Source organism: Aquila chrysaetos, chromosome 16 (genome assembly GCF_900496995.4).
Source record: "Aquila chrysaetos chrysaetos chromosome 16, bAquChr1.4, whole genome shotgun sequence".
In the NCBI taxonomy this organism is placed as follows: domain Eukaryota; kingdom Metazoa; phylum Chordata; class Aves; order Accipitriformes; family Accipitridae; genus Aquila; species Aquila chrysaetos.
The window spans coordinates 11285645-11308104 of NC_044019.1; the positions used below are offsets into that span (position 1 = coordinate 11285645).

General features: G+C 37.8%; 1 protein-coding gene across 1 annotated transcript in view; it reads left to right on the forward strand.

Moving 5' to 3' along the window:
* LOC115352082 (mucin-5AC-like) overlaps positions 1-22460 on the forward strand; it is a 43917-nt gene that overhangs the window by 3431 nt on the left and 18026 nt on the right. Inside the window, exons 2-29 of the mRNA XM_030039745.2 lie at positions 376-444; positions 1863-2124; positions 2535-2649; positions 3279-3369; positions 4207-4316; positions 4528-4744; positions 5730-5855; positions 6326-6443; positions 7272-7410; positions 8458-8568; positions 9147-9216; positions 10032-10169; positions 10254-10418; positions 10888-10982; positions 11779-11905; positions 12660-12915; positions 14989-15041; positions 15435-15535; positions 16391-16542; positions 16975-17113; positions 17201-17314; positions 17847-18026; positions 19304-19543; positions 20262-20418; positions 20699-20827; positions 21202-21328; positions 22035-22078; positions 22170-22337. Coding sequence (XP_029895605.1) covers positions 376-444; positions 1863-2124; positions 2535-2649; positions 3279-3369; positions 4207-4316; positions 4528-4744; positions 5730-5855; positions 6326-6443; positions 7272-7410; positions 8458-8568; positions 9147-9216; positions 10032-10169; positions 10254-10418; positions 10888-10982; positions 11779-11905; positions 12660-12915; positions 14989-15041; positions 15435-15535; positions 16391-16542; positions 16975-17113; positions 17201-17314; positions 17847-18026; positions 19304-19543; positions 20262-20418; positions 20699-20827; positions 21202-21328; positions 22035-22078; positions 22170-22337 — 3813 coding nt within the window. The remainder of the gene's footprint in view (positions 1-375; positions 445-1862; positions 2125-2534; positions 2650-3278; positions 3370-4206; positions 4317-4527; positions 4745-5729; positions 5856-6325; positions 6444-7271; positions 7411-8457; positions 8569-9146; positions 9217-10031; positions 10170-10253; positions 10419-10887; positions 10983-11778; positions 11906-12659; positions 12916-14988; positions 15042-15434; positions 15536-16390; positions 16543-16974; positions 17114-17200; positions 17315-17846; positions 18027-19303; positions 19544-20261; positions 20419-20698; positions 20828-21201; positions 21329-22034; positions 22079-22169; positions 22338-22460) is intronic.

The following is a 22460-nucleotide window of genomic DNA, read 5'->3' on the forward strand; positions in this document are numbered from 1 at the left end:
TCCCTTACACTTTATGAATTCTTCCTGTGATTGTTTCACCTATTAGTGAGATTTAGTGCAGCAGTGAAATAAGGGCTGTGATCCAGTCATTAGAACCCCCTGTAGTGAGCTTTAAGGGAAACAAAGAAAGCAGATATACCTGAAATATTATTTGGATTTCAAACTCTGTGTATTTGTAATAGAAAGTCTCTTTCTATAATTACATTTTACATCTTGGGGGGGCCTGTTTCATTTTTTCTGATGTGATAAAGGACTCTCCGCTTTGTCTTACAGAGATGTATCCGGGTCCTTTGATCCTATCTAAATGCTTTGCTTTAAAAGTTCAGATGCAGGACATTGTACTTGCTTAATACACTTTTTACAATTTCTTCATAGGAGCCCAGACTGAAATCCAACAGGAACCAGGAAGCAAATACAATGAGGTTGTTCAGCAGAAACAAAACAGTACGTTCATTTATACTGTGTATTTGTATTTATTTGCTACATCTCTACTAAATAATAAAAATACCTAAAAAACCTCCTTAGCATATTGCTGGTAGTGTCAAATAAAGATCAATGTGTATTAACAAGCTTCTCTCTATATAAGAATAGTAATATATTTATTAGATACCAATTACTAAACACACAAAGTATGGTTATATTTGTATAATAATAGGTGACTAAGAAAGCAGATATGTGTTTGTAGAGGCTGTATGCATATGTGCATGAATATATATATATAAAATCAAAGTAGAATATATGTGCAGGATGTTTGGTTCCTTATAAACAAGGAAATAAGACCACTTTGGCAAGCTATAAAGTCAGGGTCTGATGCCGGGAAATCAAGATGTCAACCCAACTTCATTGATTTTTACCACATAATGATTTGTGATCATCCTGTACAATGGATTTGTGGTCATTTCTAAAGGGTTTTCAGCCCCTTAACAGAAAAATATTAAACAGAGAGCAAAGGGGATAATTAAAGTTTTTATTCCCTCCTTAGAAAGAGGAGGTGTAAGGAGAAGGCAACTACACTTTTGTACCAGTAACAGGCTAATGTAGTACAGCCTAATGCTTTCTATTGTTCACTGTCTCTGAAGCACTCCAATGTGCAGACCTGTGAATTTCTGCCTATTCTAACACAATACAGAGTTTCATAAAAGGGTCAAAATTAAAAGGTAGAAAATGCAGATCATCACAGTTGAAAGCAATTTCTTATGATTTAACTATCCTTTGAATTTGAGTATGCACTTTTAACCTAATCCATGGCCTGTATAAAACAAAACAGGCTTAACATTATTTCATTGGATCTGGCATATTAACTTTCTAGTCCTTTCTAGGTCAATTTTACCTGCAGTTTTTGGTATTATACTAGTTTTTGTTTTCTTTCTTACTTTATTTCTACCTTCTGCTACAGTTTCATCTAAGGTGAACATCATCCAGCCAATGCTGACAAATCCAGTAATAACATGTAAGTAAAGGAAATTAAATGTGTTCAATAAGTTTTCAATTTTAGGGGATGTAGACAGAGGAATCTAATACAAATAGGAAAAGGCATTGGTAAAGGAAGTCATGGATTACTAAGAGGAGAAAGAGGGTGATTAAGAAACATAATATGAAACTGTTATTTTAGCTGAAATGTGGACAACTGATAAAGCTCTAGCTGAACATAACTGTAACCATTTATAGGGATATATAAGATGAGTAACAGATATAAGATGAGTGAAGAATGAATGCACAGTTTTATAATGGATAGATGGACAGAAAATAACAAATGGAGGTGGGCAGGCAAAAACTATTCAATGACAAAATGAAGCTTTGGACAAGTTGATTTTCACCATGTTAAGGCTGGGAATTTTTTTAAAGCTACTTTTAATTCACAGCTTCCAATCCTGCTCACAATGGCCGCGTGTGCAGCACATGGGGCAACTTCCACTTCAAGACCTTTGACGGAGACATATTCTCCTTCCCTGGGCTCTGTAATTATGTTTTTGCATCCCATTGCAATGCTCCCTATGAGGATTTCAACATCCAGATTAGGCGCACAGTGGTGGAAAATGCTCCAACAATCAACCGTATCACCATGAAACTTGAAGGTGTTGCTGCTGAACTAACAAAGGATGCTGTCATGATCAACAGCAACAGGTAAGTTTATTGGTAGCACTTGTTTGGTAACCACAGACATTTTTTTTCAAACTTGACAAGTACTTTGGTGTATTTGGGGGAAAAAAAATTATGTGTTCTTCAATAAATCTGACAACTTTACCAGCATAAATAATGAATAGGTTGCTATTAATTCCTTTTGCAGTAGATTTATCATTCCCTTAAAGATTACTTCAAAAATAAAATTTGGATGAAAAATCCTGAGAGGTTGGATCCAAATTCAGATCCATATTTGATGAAGTTGGACTATCTTATTTTTTAATCGCTTTTCTTTCCACACAACTGCATTATTTTAGAATCCCTACAGATGCTGGATAACACAAGCCATTTTTTTTCTCTTTATCAAACATCTGGATTAGAAAATATCTAGCATTCTTTCTGCCTTTTCCCAGAGTTCAACTGCCATACAGCCAATCTGGAATTACAATAGAGAAAAGCAGCATTTATGTGAAAGTTGCCAGCAAAATGGGTATTGTGTTAATGTGGAATGAAGATGACAGTATCCTGGTAAGAACTGCTTCGGGACCTGTCTACACCTTCAGAGACCAGAGCTAATCTTTGATTAGGCCAGTCCCTATCTGTTTAGGGGATTACTATTGCCTTCTCATCTCATACTGTTGAGCAGTTCTTTCTTAGTAAAGATAGGTTTGCATCCAGGTAGTCATAAAGAAAATTACATGGATTTACATCTAGTGGATAGCAAGCGTCTGCTTAAAATAGGGTAAAAAAATCACTTTCACGATATCATTAACATATTGACATTGTTATAGGGTCTACTTACCCCTTCAAATATAATTTTCTAGCAGAATTTCACTCTCTTAGGACTTCATTTTTGCTGCAGATTTGATTTGCTTTCTGAAGAATGAATAGAGAGAAAGAGGCTGAAAGCAATATAGATATTACAGTGAAAACTTAATTCTGCATCAATAACATCAATAGCTTGGACTCTGCATTGTAAATCAAATCCAAGCCAACTCTTCACTCTATCACCCAGGTTTGAATTAGATTGCTAAATAAAATTACACAGATCTGAGGAAAAATACTTAGAGGCAGCAGGTGCAGGTGCTTTCAGTGGTCTTGAATATATTTTAGAATGTTTATACTAACTTCTATCAACTTACTGTCCATCATTTTAGCTAGAATTGAATGAGAAATATGCCAATCAGACCTGTGGACTCTGTGGGGACTTCAATGGCTTTCCAATTTACAACGAGTTCTATTCAAACAGTAAGTTTTTTAAATAATAAAAATTGGCTTCTGGAGTCTCCAATATGCTTTTTTTGTATTCTTTTAACTCTAACATCATCAGCATTCCTCTCTCCTATCCTGTTAAATGATTTACCCAGAAGATATGATTCAATCTCTATTGAAAAATATGTAGTACAGAGATCAGATAGTATGATTCAATACTTTAAGTATAAATATAGTACTGCTGCTAACAACTGATTGCATATTTCTTGTATGCCATGGTTTTATTTACCTAATCAGCTAACCCCATTAAAATGAGCCAGATTTTCATTAATAACATAAATAAATATAGAAATATATTCAATAAAACAAGAAGTAATTGTATTGTCTAGTCAGTACATTTATTGTTTCAGTTCTGTCTTAAAATTGCTATAACCACATATGCCTGCTGAATTGCGTAATCTTTGTAAGATCTTCATCATTCTGTCTATTCCCAGCTTGAGCTTTCTCCTAAACCTTGTCTCACAGCGGTCTCCAATGTCCAAATCCCTGTTTAGATTCTTTTCTCTCTTCCCTGCATGGGGTCAATATAATCTGAAAACAGTTTGTTATTTTTCTGGTCAAAATCTTAGTTTGCATCTAGATGTAATAGGCTGAGAATTGTTTTCTAATGTTTGCTTTTTCCAGGGTGCTGTGCAAGGTAAATTGAGACAGTGATGTAGTGCTTCCTTTGGAAGGGCTGATGGTCAATTTTAAAGACTTAAGGGAACTAGCTGCCTTGGCCAGTCTTGAGCACAATTCTTGAGAGGAGAAAAAGATAACAGGCAGTTGCATTGAACAAAAAAATCCAACGCTCATTATTAAACTTTTGTACAGATATTAAGATGACACCCTTGCAGTTTGGGAATATGCAGAAAATGGATGGGCCAACAGAACACTGTGAAGACTCCACTTCTACCCTGCCAGATAATTGCACTGATAATTCTGTAAGGATCTTTTGACTATTCTTTTATTTTTCTTTCAAATTTATCCATAACCTTCTACAGCTTCAGATGGGTCAACAGGAAAAGCCCTCAGGTGACAGCAACTCAAAGAGGGATATAAGTTTCTATTAAAGAATAATTATACAAAATAACAACACCAAAAAATTGTTCCTTTCTATTTTCTGGAGGTTGTTTAATTTTTTTTTCTCCCAAGGATGACATATGCCAGAAAACATTGACCAGCTCTGCATTTGCAGAGTGTAATGACCTAGTTGATGTTAGAGAGTACATTATGGCTTGCCAAGATGACTTGTGCCACTCTGAAGAGTCTAAAAATGCCTCATGTATCTGTGACACCTTTGCTGAATACTCTCGGCAGTGTGCTCATGCTGGTGGGCATCCTCTGAACTGGAGAACCTCAAAACTGTGCCGTAAGTATCACTGGAGATACCCTTACTTTATGCTCAGTAACTAACAAATAACAAGCTCTCAGATGATACTGAGGATGCGTAAGAAGTTACAGGCCATTCAAGATTGTCTTCTCCAGAGGGTTCTGGTGTACAATTTCCAGCATGAAGACTTCAGCAAAAGAGCTAAGGGTTTTAATGCAGACTGAATTAAACACTCTCAAACACTTACATGGATACTCTAATGGAAAGTCAAAGTGTTATTTAATTAACTATGACAGTAAAGGAAGCAAAGGAGAAAGAAGGAGAAAGAATGAGGCATACTTGCTTGCTTGTGTTCCTGTTTCTTTCCTTTTCTCATGGTGGCTACTGCATTTTTTATTCTCAATTATTAACTGATTGGGTCTTCATAGGTGTTTGGCTGGTTAAACACTTATTTATCTCCTCTTGCTTGGTAGTGAGGAGTCTGCACCACTGTAATCTTCACAGAGATTTGCACTGAACTAAACACATACTAGATTATGGGGTGTAGCTGTTGATAGTGTCACCAGCATTTGCTCCAAAACTGTCACCAGCATTTGCTCCAAAACTGTCACCAGCATTTGCTCCAAAACCAAAACCCACGAGATACTATTTGCCCTTCCAATGGTATCTGAAAAATGCAAATATACCAAAGCTTTAGGAACTTACGACTTTTACATTTCACTAGCAATACAGGTGTTCATGAGAAGGGTGCAAACACAGGCCTTGTTGATTCTGTGGGGTCATTAACTTGCTGTCCCCAGAAATCCAGTCATTGAGCCAGTTCAGCACCAGACAGTCATGGAAAGTACATCTCAACTGTAAAATATGGATCTAGGTGACAAATTTGCAAATTTTGAGAGCTGATGGTTGATCAGCAGTTTAGTGTGGTTTTACATCTAGCTGAAAAAACTAAATGAATGTAAATATTTTCATATACAGTGGCTAGAAATACTGAAAAGAAATCTATCCTCCTTTAAAATTTCAGCCAAGAAGTGTCCTTCCAACATGCAGTACCAGGAGTGCAGCTCCCCCTGTGCTGACACATGCACCAACCCTGAACGATCTCAGTTTTGTGAAGAACACTGCATGGATGGTTGTTTCTGCCCCCCAGGCAAGTTCTTATGTACTCATGTGTCTGATCTCAAAGAACAACAGCAGCTTACCTGCAGGATTTGGGCAGGTTCCATGGGGTTGAAGCCTTTTATATTTGCATTTTTCACAGCTGCAAGTGGCAAGCATTTGTCATGTCTCAGCTGAGAAAAGATATCTGAATTAATTGCCAATGCATGTGCAATATTCAGAAAGCAGGAAAGCAGAACAGCAAACAGATCAAGACCAGTCTCTCAACAAGCCACCTGTGCTACAAGTCCCTCTTTCAAAGCAGGTGGAATTTAATAATACAAAGGTTGAATCCTTCACTATGCAAATTGGCATAGTCCTACTGTCCTCAGCATAGGTACGTCCATTCATGACAGCTGCAGATCTGTCTCTAAGGCGATACTTAGGATTTGTAACAAACAAAAGTAGTGTATAGGAAATGCCTCTTTAACTGATTAAGGTTTTGTCTTTTTTTTAATCTAGGGACTGTATTTGATGACATCAACAATTTTGGCTGCATTCCCCCTCAGCAGTGCTCCTGTGTTTACAATGGCAAGACCTACGCTACAGGAACTTCTTTTTCAGAGCAGTGCCATTCCTGGTAATCTTTGTTACTTTTCTAACTTACTATTTCCTCTCCGTATTTAATGAGTTTAATGGTTTATTATATGCAATTGCATCATTGGTAATTGATATGTGCATTTAACTGACCGCTACAGTTCCAAAATAGCTCTAAAGAACATTCATTGTTTTATTTAGCAACAGCCTTAACTAGTTTTGCACTCTGACTCAAGGAGATCAAAGCAAGGATTTACAATGTTTAGATTTCTCACCAGTCAATTAAAATACTTCCTCTTTGCTTATTTTGTTCAAACATTTGGACTACTCCAAGAGGAATGAAGTTGCAGTCATTTATGTATTTGCAAACATTTATTTTCTCTGGAGAAAGCAAAGGATGACACAGTACAACCTCGATTTCGCAATTATTAATCCTGTACCTGTGCACTACCACATCACCTTAGAAAACAGATATGTCTGCATCAGGAGTAGATGTGGGGTTACATTTCTGTTAGTTTCTGATACATTTGCATAACAAAACAGAAGAGAATTTAATTTGTCATTGTGCTCTATGTTAGCTGCAAAACCCAAGAAGTTACTCATCCAATACCTGTTGCTGGAGAGTTCACCTGTCCAAAGAAGGAAAACAATTAAATAAGCAAAGTGAATGTATACCACAGTCATTCTTTTTAATGCATTGCATCACACATTCACAACCTTTTGGAAAGTCTTAAACCTAGATTTACTGTGTGTCAAACTACAGCTTGAAGGGCAAAACAGTAGCAAAACAACTGAACCTGACATCACTGTAATTCCTTTTACTCTGGACCACTGCTAGTGATTTCAGCTAACTTTATTCTCTCTCTTCCAGTACCTGTAATGGAGGCCAATGGAGTTGCCAAGACATGTCATGCCCAGGAACATGTTCACTAGAGGGAGGTTCACATATTTCCACATACGATAAAAAACATTACAGTCACCATGGAGACTGCACTTACGTCCTTTCTAAGGTGGGAATCAGATATTACTACGTCATAAAGCCTTTCTGTTATAGAAAGAAAGGGTGATCTCAATCAACACTTTTGAAACTTACCTCTTTTGACATACAGATGTTAAATTGTCGCTCGCTTAGCCATACTAGAACATATGCTGCGATTCAAATGACAAGCATCGGTTAACTATTAGGATGTCATGTAACAGTATGTGGTGTTTACTGGGGAATTTCCAGTTCTATGATGTAGTAATTGCTGAAAAGCATTGCCTTTTTTAAGAACTTGTTTAGTCTACAATCTTCAGTGTGATTAATCCAGCTTTCTTACTGAGTTGCATAATTTTTGCCATGTTACTGTATTATATGGTATTGGGCCAAATGGTACAAGTCTGAAAAATTACACTAACAGTTCTGGAAAAAATAATAATTAAATTTATAAGACTAATATTTTTATTTCATTTCTGGGAAGTTCAAATACAGAAAATCAGTTCAAGTCAACTGATACATTTCATTTAGGTTGTGAACATTTTAAACAGATTTAAAAATAGGTCATAAGAAGTAGAAAAATTAAAAGTTAAATATAATAAAAATATTTAATTACAGCAATGTACAGGTGAAATGTTTTGATCTTTTACAGGCTTTTCCTGTTTGTTCTTTGCTTTCCTTTTTCCCCATCTGCACAATTCAGTAAAAAAACCCCAAAGCTGTATGTTACTGTTCTCCTGAAAAATGTTTTATCTGAAATTCTTGTCTAGCATTGATACCAGCTACAGAAAGATGAGAGATACAGTAGAATTGAATCAAACGTTAGAAGTGGGCATGAATAAAAACTCCAAATATGGATATCATCAATAAAATGCAAAACCATTTGAGATTATAATTCTCTCGTTGTTTCTAATCATTACAAAAGGCAAAACTGAACCGTAGGCCAAAGAAGGGCTGGGATTTGGGAGAGTCTGGATCTTCTTCAGAAACAGAAATATTTTTTCAGAGTTGAGAGAAAAATTTACAGGGAAAGCTTATGTAATTAGCCTTTCATGAAATAACTGTTGGCATTTTTTTTCAGCACTGCAAAGATGAAACATTCACCATCCTGGTAGAACTACGCAAATGTGGCCTAACAGACACTGAGACATGCTTAAGGACAGTGACCCTCAACATGAATAAAGGACAAACTGTAAGAATGCAAAATAAGCATGGGAAATGAGTATTGAAAATATGGGGAGCAAAGAAGCTAGGCCTTAATCAGTCAGGGAACTGCATTTCTCTCTCAAATGGTCAGCATATGTGATAAGTACATGTTATTTTTATTCAAGTGAAAAGAAATTGATTTTGTTAAGAAAATCAGATCAGCCATAGATTTGGCTTTGTGGAAGTTCGTTAAGAAAAACATTGTATTCACAAAGCAGAAAAAAGCTATTTTCTCTGCCAACTAGAAGGAAAAAAATGAGCTTTTAAGTTAGAAACTACAAGTACAACAGCAAGGGATGTAATTCATCACAAAGATGTATTCAGAGAAACCAAGATGATGTAATTCCCTAAGAAGCTGAGAAAGTCTCTTTAAAAATAATACTTTTATGGCAGGGAAAATTAGTAAAGTGTACAAATTGGAAAGAGGGAGGAGGTGAAATCACAAAAACCTACCCTTTTCATTTAATATCTGTTAAACTAATATCACTGGAGTCATCACCATTATTACTCTTTGGACTATAGTTATCCTTCACACAGTTGCTTCTTGTTCCTCTTCCTTATCAGCTCATCGAGGTCAAACCTGATGGTGGTGTGTTTATGAACTCGATCTACACCCAGCTGCCCATTTCAGCAGGTATTTTTTTCTCCAACAGTCCGTGAGCAATTATCTCAGAACTTCAACTCCACACCTGCTTATTTTCTTAAACTACGGAAGATAAAAGGAGTTGTTCAGAACCTGCGTGTTCACACCTCAGTTCTCTTCACGGTATTTCCTGAGTCACACAAGTGCTTCTGAAGTAGAAGTGGGAAGTTTAGTGTCATAAAGAAATAGGAGACAGTACAAGCATAGGCAAGAGTTCAAACAGAAGCAAAGAGCATTTAGACTCTCCTGATTTGATCACTGTAAGGATTACTTCCTTCTCACTGTACAAAATTGAACACAGAAGACATCTGTTTACCTCTTCTACCTCTTCTTTTTTTTTTAACTTACCACTCCTGTGCTCACACTTCCTCAGACAGAAATTTGATTTTTGCTCTCTGCCTCAATAACTAATGATTCTATGCAATATCTCTGACCTCCGGATCTGCTTATTCTCCCTTTCCAGTGAAGTGAGGGCTCCAATGTATGCTGAACAAGCTGAGAAACAAAACCAGAAGTATTCTTTTTAATGCTCAGTGCCATACAGTTTTCTTATTCTCTTGGAAGGAGTAATCTCAAACTGTTTAATGTTGAGACAGCAAATAAAGTTAACAACTTGGTAGCTACAAGCAAATTCTGAATTGTAAACTTAGATTTAGATTTCTCATTCATTTTCATAAAGATTGGCTTTATTTGACCTCAGAATTTGCAACAATTGTGATAGGAATTCAAGAATAATAGTACAATGATGCACTGTTTCCAGCATTTGACCTCATTCAGAAAGTGATTGTTCTGTTTTTCATCTGTAGCTAATGCCACTGTGTTCAGACCTTCATCATTCTTCATCATCATGCAGACAAACTTTGGCGTCCACCTTGAAATCCAAATCATACCCACCATGCAAGTGTTTGTGCGACTGAATCCTATTTTCAGAGACCAGACCTGTGGTAAGTGAATGAAATATAAGAAAATCTTGCTTAATGTCTTCTGTCTAGTATGAGCAGTATAAACTTTTCACTGCTTTTCAACAGGTCTCTGTGGAAATTTCAATAATATCCAAACTGATGACTTCAGGGTCATGAGTGGAATAATTGAAGGAACAGCAACAGCATTTGCTAATACGTGGAAAACTCAGGCTTCATGTCCTAATATCCAGCACAGTTTTGAGAACCCTTGTGCACTCAGCATTGATAATGGTGTGTACTTAGAATTTTTTTCTAGGGGGTTTTTTGCCTATCCTAAGGAAAACACATGTGTTGGAAAGCAAAGTTAAGAGAATAAAGACTTGCATACTTGGTAAAAACATACATTTGAAATCAGAAACAGATAGTCAAAATGAAAGCACTAGCGATAAGGAAGAGTCATAGAAACATAACTGAAGGAAACTGTATGGTCATTGAAAACAGAGAAGATGTCTAAGCTGACAACTTGGTATCGGAGTAGTGGATTGCAGGAGTATCTTTGGAAATCTTTCATTCATCCCCTTCAGCAAGTCCTCTTCTTTGGTTTTAGGAACCTTAGCCCAAAAGCTGAGTGAGAAAAAGACAGGAGAAGGAGAGATTTGATGTAATTTCAGAACTGGCTTCATGGACCACGGTGGTGTGGTTTTGTGACTAATGAAAAACAAAGAGTAATGTGCATTTGTATTGTTTGTTCTCTTCACAGAAAAATATGCTCAGCATTGGTGTGGACTACTAACTGACAGCAAAGGACCTTTTGCTGATTGTCACTATGCAGTGAATCCCTCTGTTTACCACACGGTACTTTGTTAGACTGTTTTTCCCTTTAGAAACAACAGAACAGGATCACTACACTAGCTACCAGAAAAGGACTGTTCCAGACATGTCTCATCTTAGGCAATGTCTGCACTTTCATTTCTGTGCTGCAACACTTCCTTCTTTCAACATGTGTTTCTGTTTGTGTTGTAATATTACGTTATTTCAATTGTCAGTCTTGGCTTCAAGATCCTGACTTGCTTGCAAATGAAAAGGCAGCTATTTATTCCTGGATGGATATACCCATATAGTAGGAATGTATGTAGGCATGTCAAATGCTTGTTTGAATATCAGTGAATTTTTGTCTCATCAGCCTTGTATCTCATTAATAACTACTTGGCACAGAAATCCCATTAGCTAATTATCATCATTCTGCTATCAATGTGTTGCCAATCTTTCTTCTCACTATGAATCATCCAGGTATGGACACTAGTGAAATGACATGTCTAGACTGCATACTGTGAATAGAGCTTTGTACGCTATTGTGTAGCGTATTTGTAAATATGGTTCAGAGGAACATGAAGCTGTTAAATATATAACAGACTTTAAGACCACTATTTCCCAATAATAATTGCAGACATCAACTGAATTTCCATTACCTTCATTCTCCCCTGTCAGGAAACTTAGGCAAAGGCTGGAAAATGATAAAGCTATGTCAGTGTTTTCTATGAGTAAGCATATCTGAAGAAGGATTAGCGCATAAGACCAGAAAATAACATTCATTTTTTTAAGATTGACCATGTTACCAGTGCTGAGATTTTATTTTTCTCTGCATTCTTAGAACTGCATGTTTGACACATGTAACTGTGAAAATAGTGAGGATTGTCTGTGTGCAGCCCTGTCTTCCTATGTGAGAGCTTGTGCTGCAAAAGGACTCCAGCTGCGTGGATGGAGGACTGATGTCTGCTGTAAGTACTCTTAACTATCCCTTTTCCTAAGAACACACATCAACAATAACTGCTCATCAGAGATTATTTTATACTGATTTCCAGGCAAATATAGTAAGTGTTGAGGAAGGGATTTTGCTAAGTGCACTCCTGGAAGTAATTCTCTCCTGTTCCCTTAGAATCAATTCATTGCTAGCAAGAGTGAATACAAAGAGATGGGAGACATAGGTTGCTTAGGAAAGAGACTACTGTTATGGAAGTGCCTCCACCTGTTTCTGTGCAACTTTGAATTTCACTGCAGCTTTATATATCACAAGTTATTGTAGAGCAAATGTGATGTATTAGAATAACAGTTCTAGTAATACTAACCAGAACACTTGCAAAGGAAAGGTCTCTGAAGCTGCATGCTACATTCCACTGATGCAGTAGGTCTGTTTTCAGCATACCAGGAGACGTTCAGGGAGGCAATTTCTCTCATACTTCAAAAGTTTTAGAAGACTTGGCAATGAATGGCAGCACCAAATGGAGGTTTCTTTCTGAAATTTAATTTGAAAAAATATTTTCTTCTTTGCATACATCATTTACTCCACATGCACATTAACTTTTCAGGTCTAACTCTGGAATTATTCAGAAATAGATTTACATGAAAGATGCAACATAGACAGAGGTAGTACAGTATTGTTTACATGTTATTTCTAATGCTTATGATTTCTTTTTTCCCCACCAGAAATTACCACCTGGAAATAACAAACCTATTCTATTTTCTTCTCTCAAGCAAAATACAGCACCTCATGTCCCAAATCCCTAAACTACAGCTATACCATTGGTTCCTGTCAACCCACTTGTCGGTCTCTGAGTGAGCCCGATGTCACATGCAACATTAAGTTTGTCCCAGTTGATGGCTGCACCTGCGTAGATGGAACCTACATGGATGAGAATGGCAAATGTGTGCCTGCTAATGAATGCCCCTGCTACTACAGAAGATCTCCCATACCACCTGGAGAAGTTGTCCATGAAAATGGGTTGGTATGGTAAGTGAATCTTTTGCAAAACACTCAAGCAATAGTATATGTGTTTTCTTATTAAAATCTGCTGCATTTAAACTGGTCTCACCCTGCCTTGCCTGAATTTCAATACAATGCTCTCTCATATTTTTCAACTTTCTTTTCAAATTTAAGAATGGTACATATTCCCCTGAGCTGGAAGACAGGAACGCGGAGCAGAACGAAGCCCCCATAATCCAAGGGGAAATGGTTAGCAACCTGCTACACCACTTAGACATACACAAGTCTATGGGGCTGGATGGGATCCACCCAAGGGTACAGAGGGACCTGGCAGAAGTGCTCACCAAGCCACTTTCAATTATTTGTCAGCAGTCCTGGCTAACCAGGGAGGTTCCAGTTGACTGGAGGTTAGCAAATGTGACGCCCATCTACAAGAAGGGCTGGAAGGAGGATCTGGGGAACTACAGGCCTGTCAGTCTGACCTTGGTGCCAGGGAAGGTTATGGAGCAGATCACCTTGAGTGCCATCACACAACACATACAGGACAACCAGGTGATCAGGCCCAGTCAGCACGGGTTTGTGAAAGGCAGGTCCTGCTTGACTAACCTCATCTCCTTCTGTGACAAGGTGACCTGCTTAGTGGATGAGGGAAGGGCTGTGGATGTTGTTTCCCTGGACTTTTGGCACCATTTCCCACAGCATTCTCCTGGAGAAACTGGCTGCTCAAGGCTTGGACGGGCATACTCTTCACTGGGTAAAAAACTGGCTGGATGGGCAGGCCCAAAGAGTTGTGGTGAATGGAGTTAAATCCACTTGGCGGCCGGTCACAAGTGGTGTTCCCCAGGGCTGAGTACTGGGGCCAGTTCTGTTTAATATCTTTATCAATGATCTGGACAAAGGGATCGAGCACACCCTCAGAAAGTTTGCAGATGACACCAGGTTGGGTGGGAGGGTTGATCTGCTTGAGGGTAGGAAGGCTCTACAGAGGGATCTGGACAGGCTGGATCGATGGGCTGAGGCCAACTGTATGAGGTTCAACAAGGCCAAGTGCCGGGTCCTGCACTTGGGTCACAACAACCCCATGCAACACTACAGGTTTGGGGAAGAGTGGCTGGAAAAGTGCCTGGCAGGAAAGGACCTGGGGGTGCTGGTTGACAGCCACCTGAATATGAGCCAGCAGTGTGCCCAGGTGGCCAGATGCCAATAGCATCCTGGCCTGTATCAGAAATGGTGTGGACAGCAGGAGTAGGGAAGGGATCATCCCCCTGTACTTGCTGGTGAGGCTGGACCTCGAGTACTGTGTTCGGTTTTGGGCCCCTCACTACAAGAAAGGCGTTAAGGTGCTGGAGCGTGTCCAGAGAAGGGCAACGAAGCTGGTGAAGGGTCTAGAGAACAAGTCCTATGAGGAGCAGCTGAGGTAACTGGGGTTGTTTAGCCTGGAGAAAAGGAGGCTGAGGGGAGACCTTATCGCTCTCTACAACTACCTGAAGGGGGGTTGTAGCGAGGTGGGGGTTGGTCTCTTTTCCCAAGTAACAAGCGATAGGACAAGAGAAAATGGCCTCAAGTTGCACCAGGGGAGGTTTAGATTAGATATTAGGAAAAATTTCTTCACCAAAAGGGTTATCAAGCATTGGAACAGGCTGCCCAGGGAAGTGGTTGAGTCACCATCCCTGGAGGTATTTAAAAGACGTGTACATGTAGCGCTTTAGGGACATGGCATTAGGTTTGTGGTTGGACTCGATGATCTATGATATTTCCAGATTTATAGAACAATTGTATTTAGCTGCATTTTCTATTTAATTCTATGATTTTTCAAGCATAAAATTATGACAACACCAGCAAGGAGAGATCTTATGAGAAAGTAAGTAACAAGCAGAGACATATACTCATTTCAACTTATGATTTTTCTTTTTAAGCAATAATGGATCTCATATGAAAGCAGCACTGGTAGTGGTATTGAGGGAAATTCTTTCCTGAAACTGCAAAACAGCATTCTGGAATTCCTTTGAAAATTCTGAAACTTGATAAGAGAGAAGTAGGTCTCAGTCTTAGTACATGGGCTGAGAGGAGGAGAAAAAAATGTTTTTCCCTCTCTTACAGCACTTGCATCCAGGGAAGACTGAATTGCATTGGAGCACCCAATCGAACTCCAGGTAAAAAAAAAAAAATCTTCCACTTATCTTTTTCTCCGTGCCAGGTTTTGGACAAAAATAGTTGATAGAATTGATTTTTCTTAATGGATTTTTAAATAATGGAAGTGTTTCTCATTTAGTTATAGTGCAACAGTTATCATAAAAGGCAGGAGTGAACCTAGATTAATGATAAGACCTCTTTTTCACAAAGATTTTTTTCCAAAATACTGTGAGTTTTTTTTCTGGGAATTCAATGCTCTGAAGTGAATCTATTTAGCAGATTGAATAGGGACAGCGATCCCTACTAAATTAAATACATAATTTGCAAGGAAGTTCTAGATGGTTTTAATGGCTACAGCTGTGGGATAAACCTTGTGCCATTTCTTACTGCTCTCCCTTCTTTCCTTCCTCAAGTCTGTGAATCTCCCATGGTCTACTTTGACTGTAGAAACATCACTGCAGGAGCAACTGGAGCAGAATGTCAAAAAAGTTGCCAGACTCTGGATATGCAGTGTGTAAGTATGTCATGGTTGGATGAAATGGTATTTCCAGGTTTTGTCTGTGCTCTTGGTGCTGAAGTAATCAATCTATCATCTGATCTACTCCAAATCTAAAACACAGATACTTTGTTCTTGTAGCAAAAGCCTAAAACTATGTTATGAAGCATTAACAATGGGACCCTTAGACCAAAATATAATAAAGTAACATCCAATTTAATTAATAAGATTAGTGTCTACCTTTATTCAGCTACTTCAGGTAACAGTAATGAGTAGTGAAAATATCTAGGGCTCTGCCACACATTTTACTTCTTTAGGAGAAAATTACTGGCTATAAACCGGCTAGGAGAAATCATTCTTTCTCATACCATGATGCAATTGTGAACTTCTTGCACATCTGATTATATCACTCCACCTAGGTGCATAGTAGCCACATGCCATTTTGTGAATAAGTACCATATGAGATAAGCAGATTTCAATGTAACTCAACCAAACTAGAAAAAATATTACTTATTTTCTTTTTAAAGATCCATTCAATAACAAATAACCCACTACAAAGTGCAAGGCTTCTTCAGCTAACACAGAACAAGACCTAAGATTCAATGTATTTCAAATTTCACAGGCTCCAGCAGAGCAAACAGGATTGGCATACATAAAACATTTATCTTTAACAGATTTATATTCTATTAAATCAATAGCTAATAACTTCCTTTTTGTTCCATTGTCCTATAAGTAATTCTTAGTCCTCTCCCATTTAAGCTGGGCAGCAATAAGGCAATATAAAGACATTTTATGAGAATTTAATCTTCCTTTTTTTATTGTGATTATTTCATTCTGAAATTATATCTCTCTCTTGACTCTTGACTTTTCCAGTATAGCACACAATGTGTATCTGGCTGCTTGTGCCCAGCTGGGCTCGTGTTAGATGGGAATGGTGGTTGTATTCCTGAAGAGGAATGTCCATGTATTCACAATGAAGCCATGTATCAGCCTGAGGAAAAGATCAACGTTGACTGTAACACCTGGTAAATATTTCCTCGGAAGTAGCATTCCTGGTTCCATCATTTGCCTTTCCAAAGATCTTAAATAGTATAGCAGTGAGGAAAGATTTAGATTGCACATTTCATCAATTGATGGATGGAGGATGTTTTGGATTAAACAGTATGAGCAGGTTTCTTTCTGATGTAGGCAGATGGTCAAAGGACAGAATTGGAGGAAACCTTTGGGACTACAGTGTTCATTAAGTATTATCCTATTTTGCAGTTAATGCATTCAGAGTAGCAGAACAGAACTTTTCTTTAATTCTTTACAGGAAAAATGTAAAAGACTACTTTAACTCCAGAATCAGTATAACATTTACCAGGGATGAGTTGCCAAACACATACTGAGTTGTTGGGGTATGTCTACACAAAAAAGAGAGTTGTTTTATTATTAAAATGTTTTATTGTCATTCCTAGTGTATGCAAGAATAGGAAGTGGGAATGCACCAAAGATCAATGTCTGGGCACTTGTGTTGTTTATGGAGATGGTCATTATAATACCTTTGATGACAAAAGGTTCAGCTTCAACGGAAACTGTGAATACACACTAGTCCAGGTACTGATAATTAGCAATAGTAAATGAGGCGTAACCTTGATCATGTCTACAAAAATAATACATTTTTAAATTACATTCTCTACCCAGGACCACTGTGGGAAGAGTGGCACAGCCAATGGCACCTTCAGGGTTATCACTGAAAATATTCCCTGTGGCAACACTGGGACAACTTGCTCAAAATCTATCAAAGTTTTCTTAGAGGTAAGAAGTTTTTGCATATAGACCACTTTTGTTCTGTGTCTGTTTAGGCCTTAGGAGAAGCCTAGATATCCATTCCTTCAAGGAAGTTGGAAAAATATTTTAAAAAACAAATCAACTTGTAAATTAAGCTTAAATCAGATTCAAGTGAAACGTTTGGTAGGGCTTCCCAGGCTCTCTATCTTCTCCATTTCCCACCCTATCTTATACCACTCTTGGGCAAACTACAGGTCTACAGAAAAATTGTCTTTAGCAGAAATTTAGCCTGTCATGTCAGAAGACTATTTTATTCTGTGCAATGTAGTTCCTCCATGACTGCCAAAACACCCTTTTTTGACCTACGCCATTTAAAATACCTTTTTACCACAGTACCAGGAACCTGAGATTTGAACTATATAGTTTTGATCTATCACATTTGGATTATTTGTTTTCATTATATAAACTATTCATAGCACTCTTAAAAGCAGGAAACATGTTTGAGAGCACCCCTGCAGCTATTGACTTGATTTTGAATCACCTTTTCCTCCTTTTTCAGAGCTATGAACTGATACTTGGTGAGGAGCATGTCAGTGTCATAAAGAGAGGACAAAATGATGAGGTGCCATACACAGTCCGCTATATGGGTATGTACTTGGTAATTGAGACCACAAGCGGACTGATCCTTACGTGGGACAAGAAAACCAGCATCTTCATCAAGCTCAGCCCTGATTTTAAGGTGTGGAACTAGGAGTTAAATGGCAATTTACAGTCCAGATTTGGACTGGGTGTGAATTTTGTTGAGACTCTGCCAAGATTCCAAACAGGTGATGTGTCTAGCATTCCTGAAGGACATCCCATGTTGGTTTTCATTCCTCTGGTGCCTCATGAAGCCATGTCATCATCCTGCTGCTGTTCTAAGCCCTGAAGGCAGGTTTCAGTGCCTATTTGGCCTGGCAGAACCTGAGATGGCAAACCACTTTTTCGGACTTGACTTTGTTAAAATTACCCACTGAACCTTGGTAAAGGTTATTAGACCTTATTAAAATTACATAGCTACATGTGTAGAAATCAATTGAATAGTCTTGATCTTGAAAGTAATCCATTGTTTCCGGTTCTCATTGACACACAAATCAAATTATCATACTTCAAGAAAAAGGAAGTGAAATTTTATGAGTGAAAGCCTCTTGTAAAATGCTACCGTGTATTTTTCAAGCATATATCTACACAGGTGATAAGGAAAACATATTCCTGTTGTCATACTCCTTCTCCTAGCTTATGATATATAAGTACTAAAAACTGTAGTAAATGAGGAATTTGCTATCTTATTGTATACCATAGTGACATTTCAATTAGATATGTAAATTAAGTGTAATTTAGAAGTAGATATACAAATTTTTTCCAGTATCATAGGTTCCTTTGCTGCCTCACCCACTGGTACTTTATAAAAATAGTAGTAATATGGAAAGTATGCACCTTATATTCATACAGAATGGATAGCATCTATTGTAGCCTATCACAGTTTTACAGATCCATAAATTTAGAATAAGGGATATTTCTGGATGTGCGAGGAAAATGTAATTTATTTTTATACCTGTGAGCAGTTGTAACAGTAAAGACTCAATGAGTAGACTATGTGGCTGGACTGGTAGTATTTATGACAGCTTTGTAAGGCTGTTTTTTATATGTACATCTATTGTACAAAACAAGGCTTAAATGGAAAACTTAGTCAGCTGAGTCCTCATTTGCTTGTTAAAGACATATCTCAAAGACAGAAGGTAACAATGACAAACATGGTTTTATTGTTCAGATTTAAAAGAAGAAAAGTCAACAGCAGTATCCTTCTACCCTTAGTGGTCATGTTCTGTTGCTGAGGAAACAAAAGATGAAGATGTTCAGGAATGCTGGAATAGAACGGCACCATTCTAAGAGCTGAATTTCAAGTATTTTTCCAGTCTCAGATGTTGTTTCAAGTTTTCTCACATCCATTATTATTTTATTTACTTCCTTTTGTAGGGCCAGATCTGCGGCCTCTGTGGAAATTATGATGGCAATGGCATCAATGACTTTACCACAAGGAGTCAGTCTGTGGTAGAGAATGTCCTAGAGTTTGGAAACAGCTGGAAAGTATCCTCTACATGTCCTGATGCTTACAGCATAAAGGACCCATGTTCTACCAACCTTTATCGAAAGTCCTGGTCAGAGAAACAGTGTAGCATCATCAACAGCAACATCTTTGCTGCCTGTCACTCTCAGGTATTACCAGGGCAGAAGTTTACTGTGTGAAGATTAGGTCTGTGTATTATTGAAGCTGTTATCCTCATACATTTTAACATGCATGCCTAATTCATTAGCATGTTTCACTTTGAATTGTGTCAGGAAAACTTCAATCCAAACACCACCCAATGGGACAGATTTATAGTCCCTACCTGTAAGAAATAAAAGGACATTTAGTTCATAGGAAATATTGACCTATTACGAAAGAACAGTAATTTCACAATTACTATGTATTTTCTTGTAGTGTTACTTGAATAAAAATTCTCATATACCACGTACAGAACACAATCCCAAAGAAATAATAACACAGTAATGAAGTATCAGCATAGCCTTTATCTGACACTAAGTACATACCAAACAATGCAGGGTAACTCTGTGCTCTTCCTATCACCTTAGTTCTTTCCACTGGCAGAGGCCTTCATTTTCCAGTGCAGTTGCCTAATATTGCTTGGGAACATGAATCTAATCTTCCACTAGGACCCAAGTCTGCGTGTCTAAAAATCCATCAATACGTGATTTGGATGTATCATCTGGCATCACCTCTGGTGTTTAACAGTGTATATAAACAAAAGGAAAAGAAATTACTGATGTAGGCCTTTTTTCTGAGATACTACAATTTTAAGAAAATCACCCTTGCAAAGCTAAGAAAGAATTTAGAAGGCAGGATGTATAGTATTACATTTCTTTTTAATAACAGGTTGAACCAGCAAAATATTACCAAGCATGTGTGACAGATGCTTGTGCATGTGACACTGGAGGAGACTGCGATTGCTTTTGTACAGCAGTAGCTGCGTATGCTCAAGCATGTAGTGAAGTTGGTGTCTGCATAGCCTGGAGAACCCCATCAATCTGTCGTGAGTTTTATGCCATAAACACTTCTGAGAGTGTAGTTAAGTGTACAGTGCCTTGCTGATGTCCTTGAACACACAGTCTGGGTATCTTATGTATGAGCATTATAATCTCACTGTGTAGACTTTTCACACTAAGCTGTTTTGACGGTCACACAATTTCACCTATTTATTCACGGTTTTTGAGACTGTTCAAGCGGCATTGCGGGGACATGAAGAACAGACGTGAGTCAAAAAAAAGCTCTCCTTTTTTCCTGACCATGTCCAAATTTCTATTTCTCCTTAGCACTGTTCTGTGATTACTACAATCAACAAGGGGAATGTGAATGGCACTATAAGCCTTGTGGAGCCTCCTGTATGAAGACCTGTAGGAACCCAAGTGGAAAATGCATCCATAACTTGCCAGGTTTAGAAGGTAAAAGAGAGCTGCAAGTACCTTTAAGTGGGTATATTTTATTATATTTTTAATGGTCTTTAATGGAGTGTATTTCCCCCATCAGCTACATTTGCACCATTCAATCTCTTCAACATCATTGCATCCACATGAATGGAGGCAGAGTATGGAAATCAGAGTTAAAAATATCTCTAGGACAAAGTCCTTGTGGGTGGGCTCTGCTGATGCTAGTACTCTGCATTTCTTGTAGAATTATTGGAAAGAATTCAGTAGTAAAAATTATCACTATTAAAAACAAGACCTGGAAACACATTCTGCACAAATAAAACTTTTGCTGACTGTATCTCATTCTCACCTTTTCTATGCCCTTCTATATGCCCTTTCCCTTCCTTCAGGCTGCTACCCTAACTGCCCACCAGACAAGCCATATTTTCATGAGGATCAGATGAAGTGCGTTAGTCTCTGTGACTGTTATGATAATGAAGATGGAAAGATATATAGACGGGATGAATGTCATGTGTGGTAAGACTTAACATACCAGCCTCATCTTGTACAAGGAAAAGCGATCAAAACAGCAGTGAGAAATTGCATGTTCCTGTTACATGACAGGACTAGTTTATGCTGCCTCTGTAAAAATAATGCCTTACTATCTAATGCCAGTTTCTTATTACATTAGTAGTAAGTTGTTCTTATGTGATTTTATGTTCTGTTGAATTTGCTCCTGATTATGTTGTAAATCCTCAGCATAAAGATACAACAAGAACAGTAAGTCCTTTATGACCAGGCTTTCTCTATTTCCCACTCCTATGGCAGGAAAAATATTGTTCCAGGAGTACACATATCTAATAGGGGTCTACTTCCAAGGATTTTATTACATTCTTATACTGCTTGTAGTATTCAGACTCTTTCCCTTTTTAGCCTGCTTTTTAGTACAAAAACATTGCAAGTGCGAGGAAAGTGATAAGGAGGAAAGAAGGCAAGCCTTCCTTAAGACTTCTACCTGTAGCTTTGCATAATATTTAGCTTCACTTCTATTTATAAGTTTGGGTTTAATAGAAGGAAAGATTTTGGAAAACAATGGCAAAAAAAAAGCCAACATGAACTGGACACTCAAGGAATAAACACAAATAAAGTGTCCTGTCTTTTGATGTTAGTATCTGGCAGAAAGATGACTAATAAAATTACCTATAATCAAAAAATATGTGGGTTTTTATGGTTTTTATTTCAGTGAATGCACATCAGAAGGTTTACAGTGCAAGTTTGATGATAAAGGTAAGAGAGCTAAGAAGAATTATTAAGAAAATGAAATACTGGATATTATCTTTTCATAGCTGCCTGACAGTAAACTTCTTCTGAATTACAGCATGCCACTGCATATATGAAGGGAACCGCTATAAATATGGTGAACTCATCTACAGCACCACAGATGGAACTGGATGGTGTTTCAGTGCAACATGTGATGTCAATGGAACAATAAACAGAAGTATCTTTAAATGTGGCATCTCTACAACCCCGTTTACGTTTTCTACCAGTCAGCCTACAACTACTGCTTCAGGTACGCATTAATACTCTTTAAAATAACTGAAAAATCTCTGGAAGTGACTGAAGTTTGCCTGAAAGGGAGGGCCTTTTCACCAGTTAATGGCATATAATT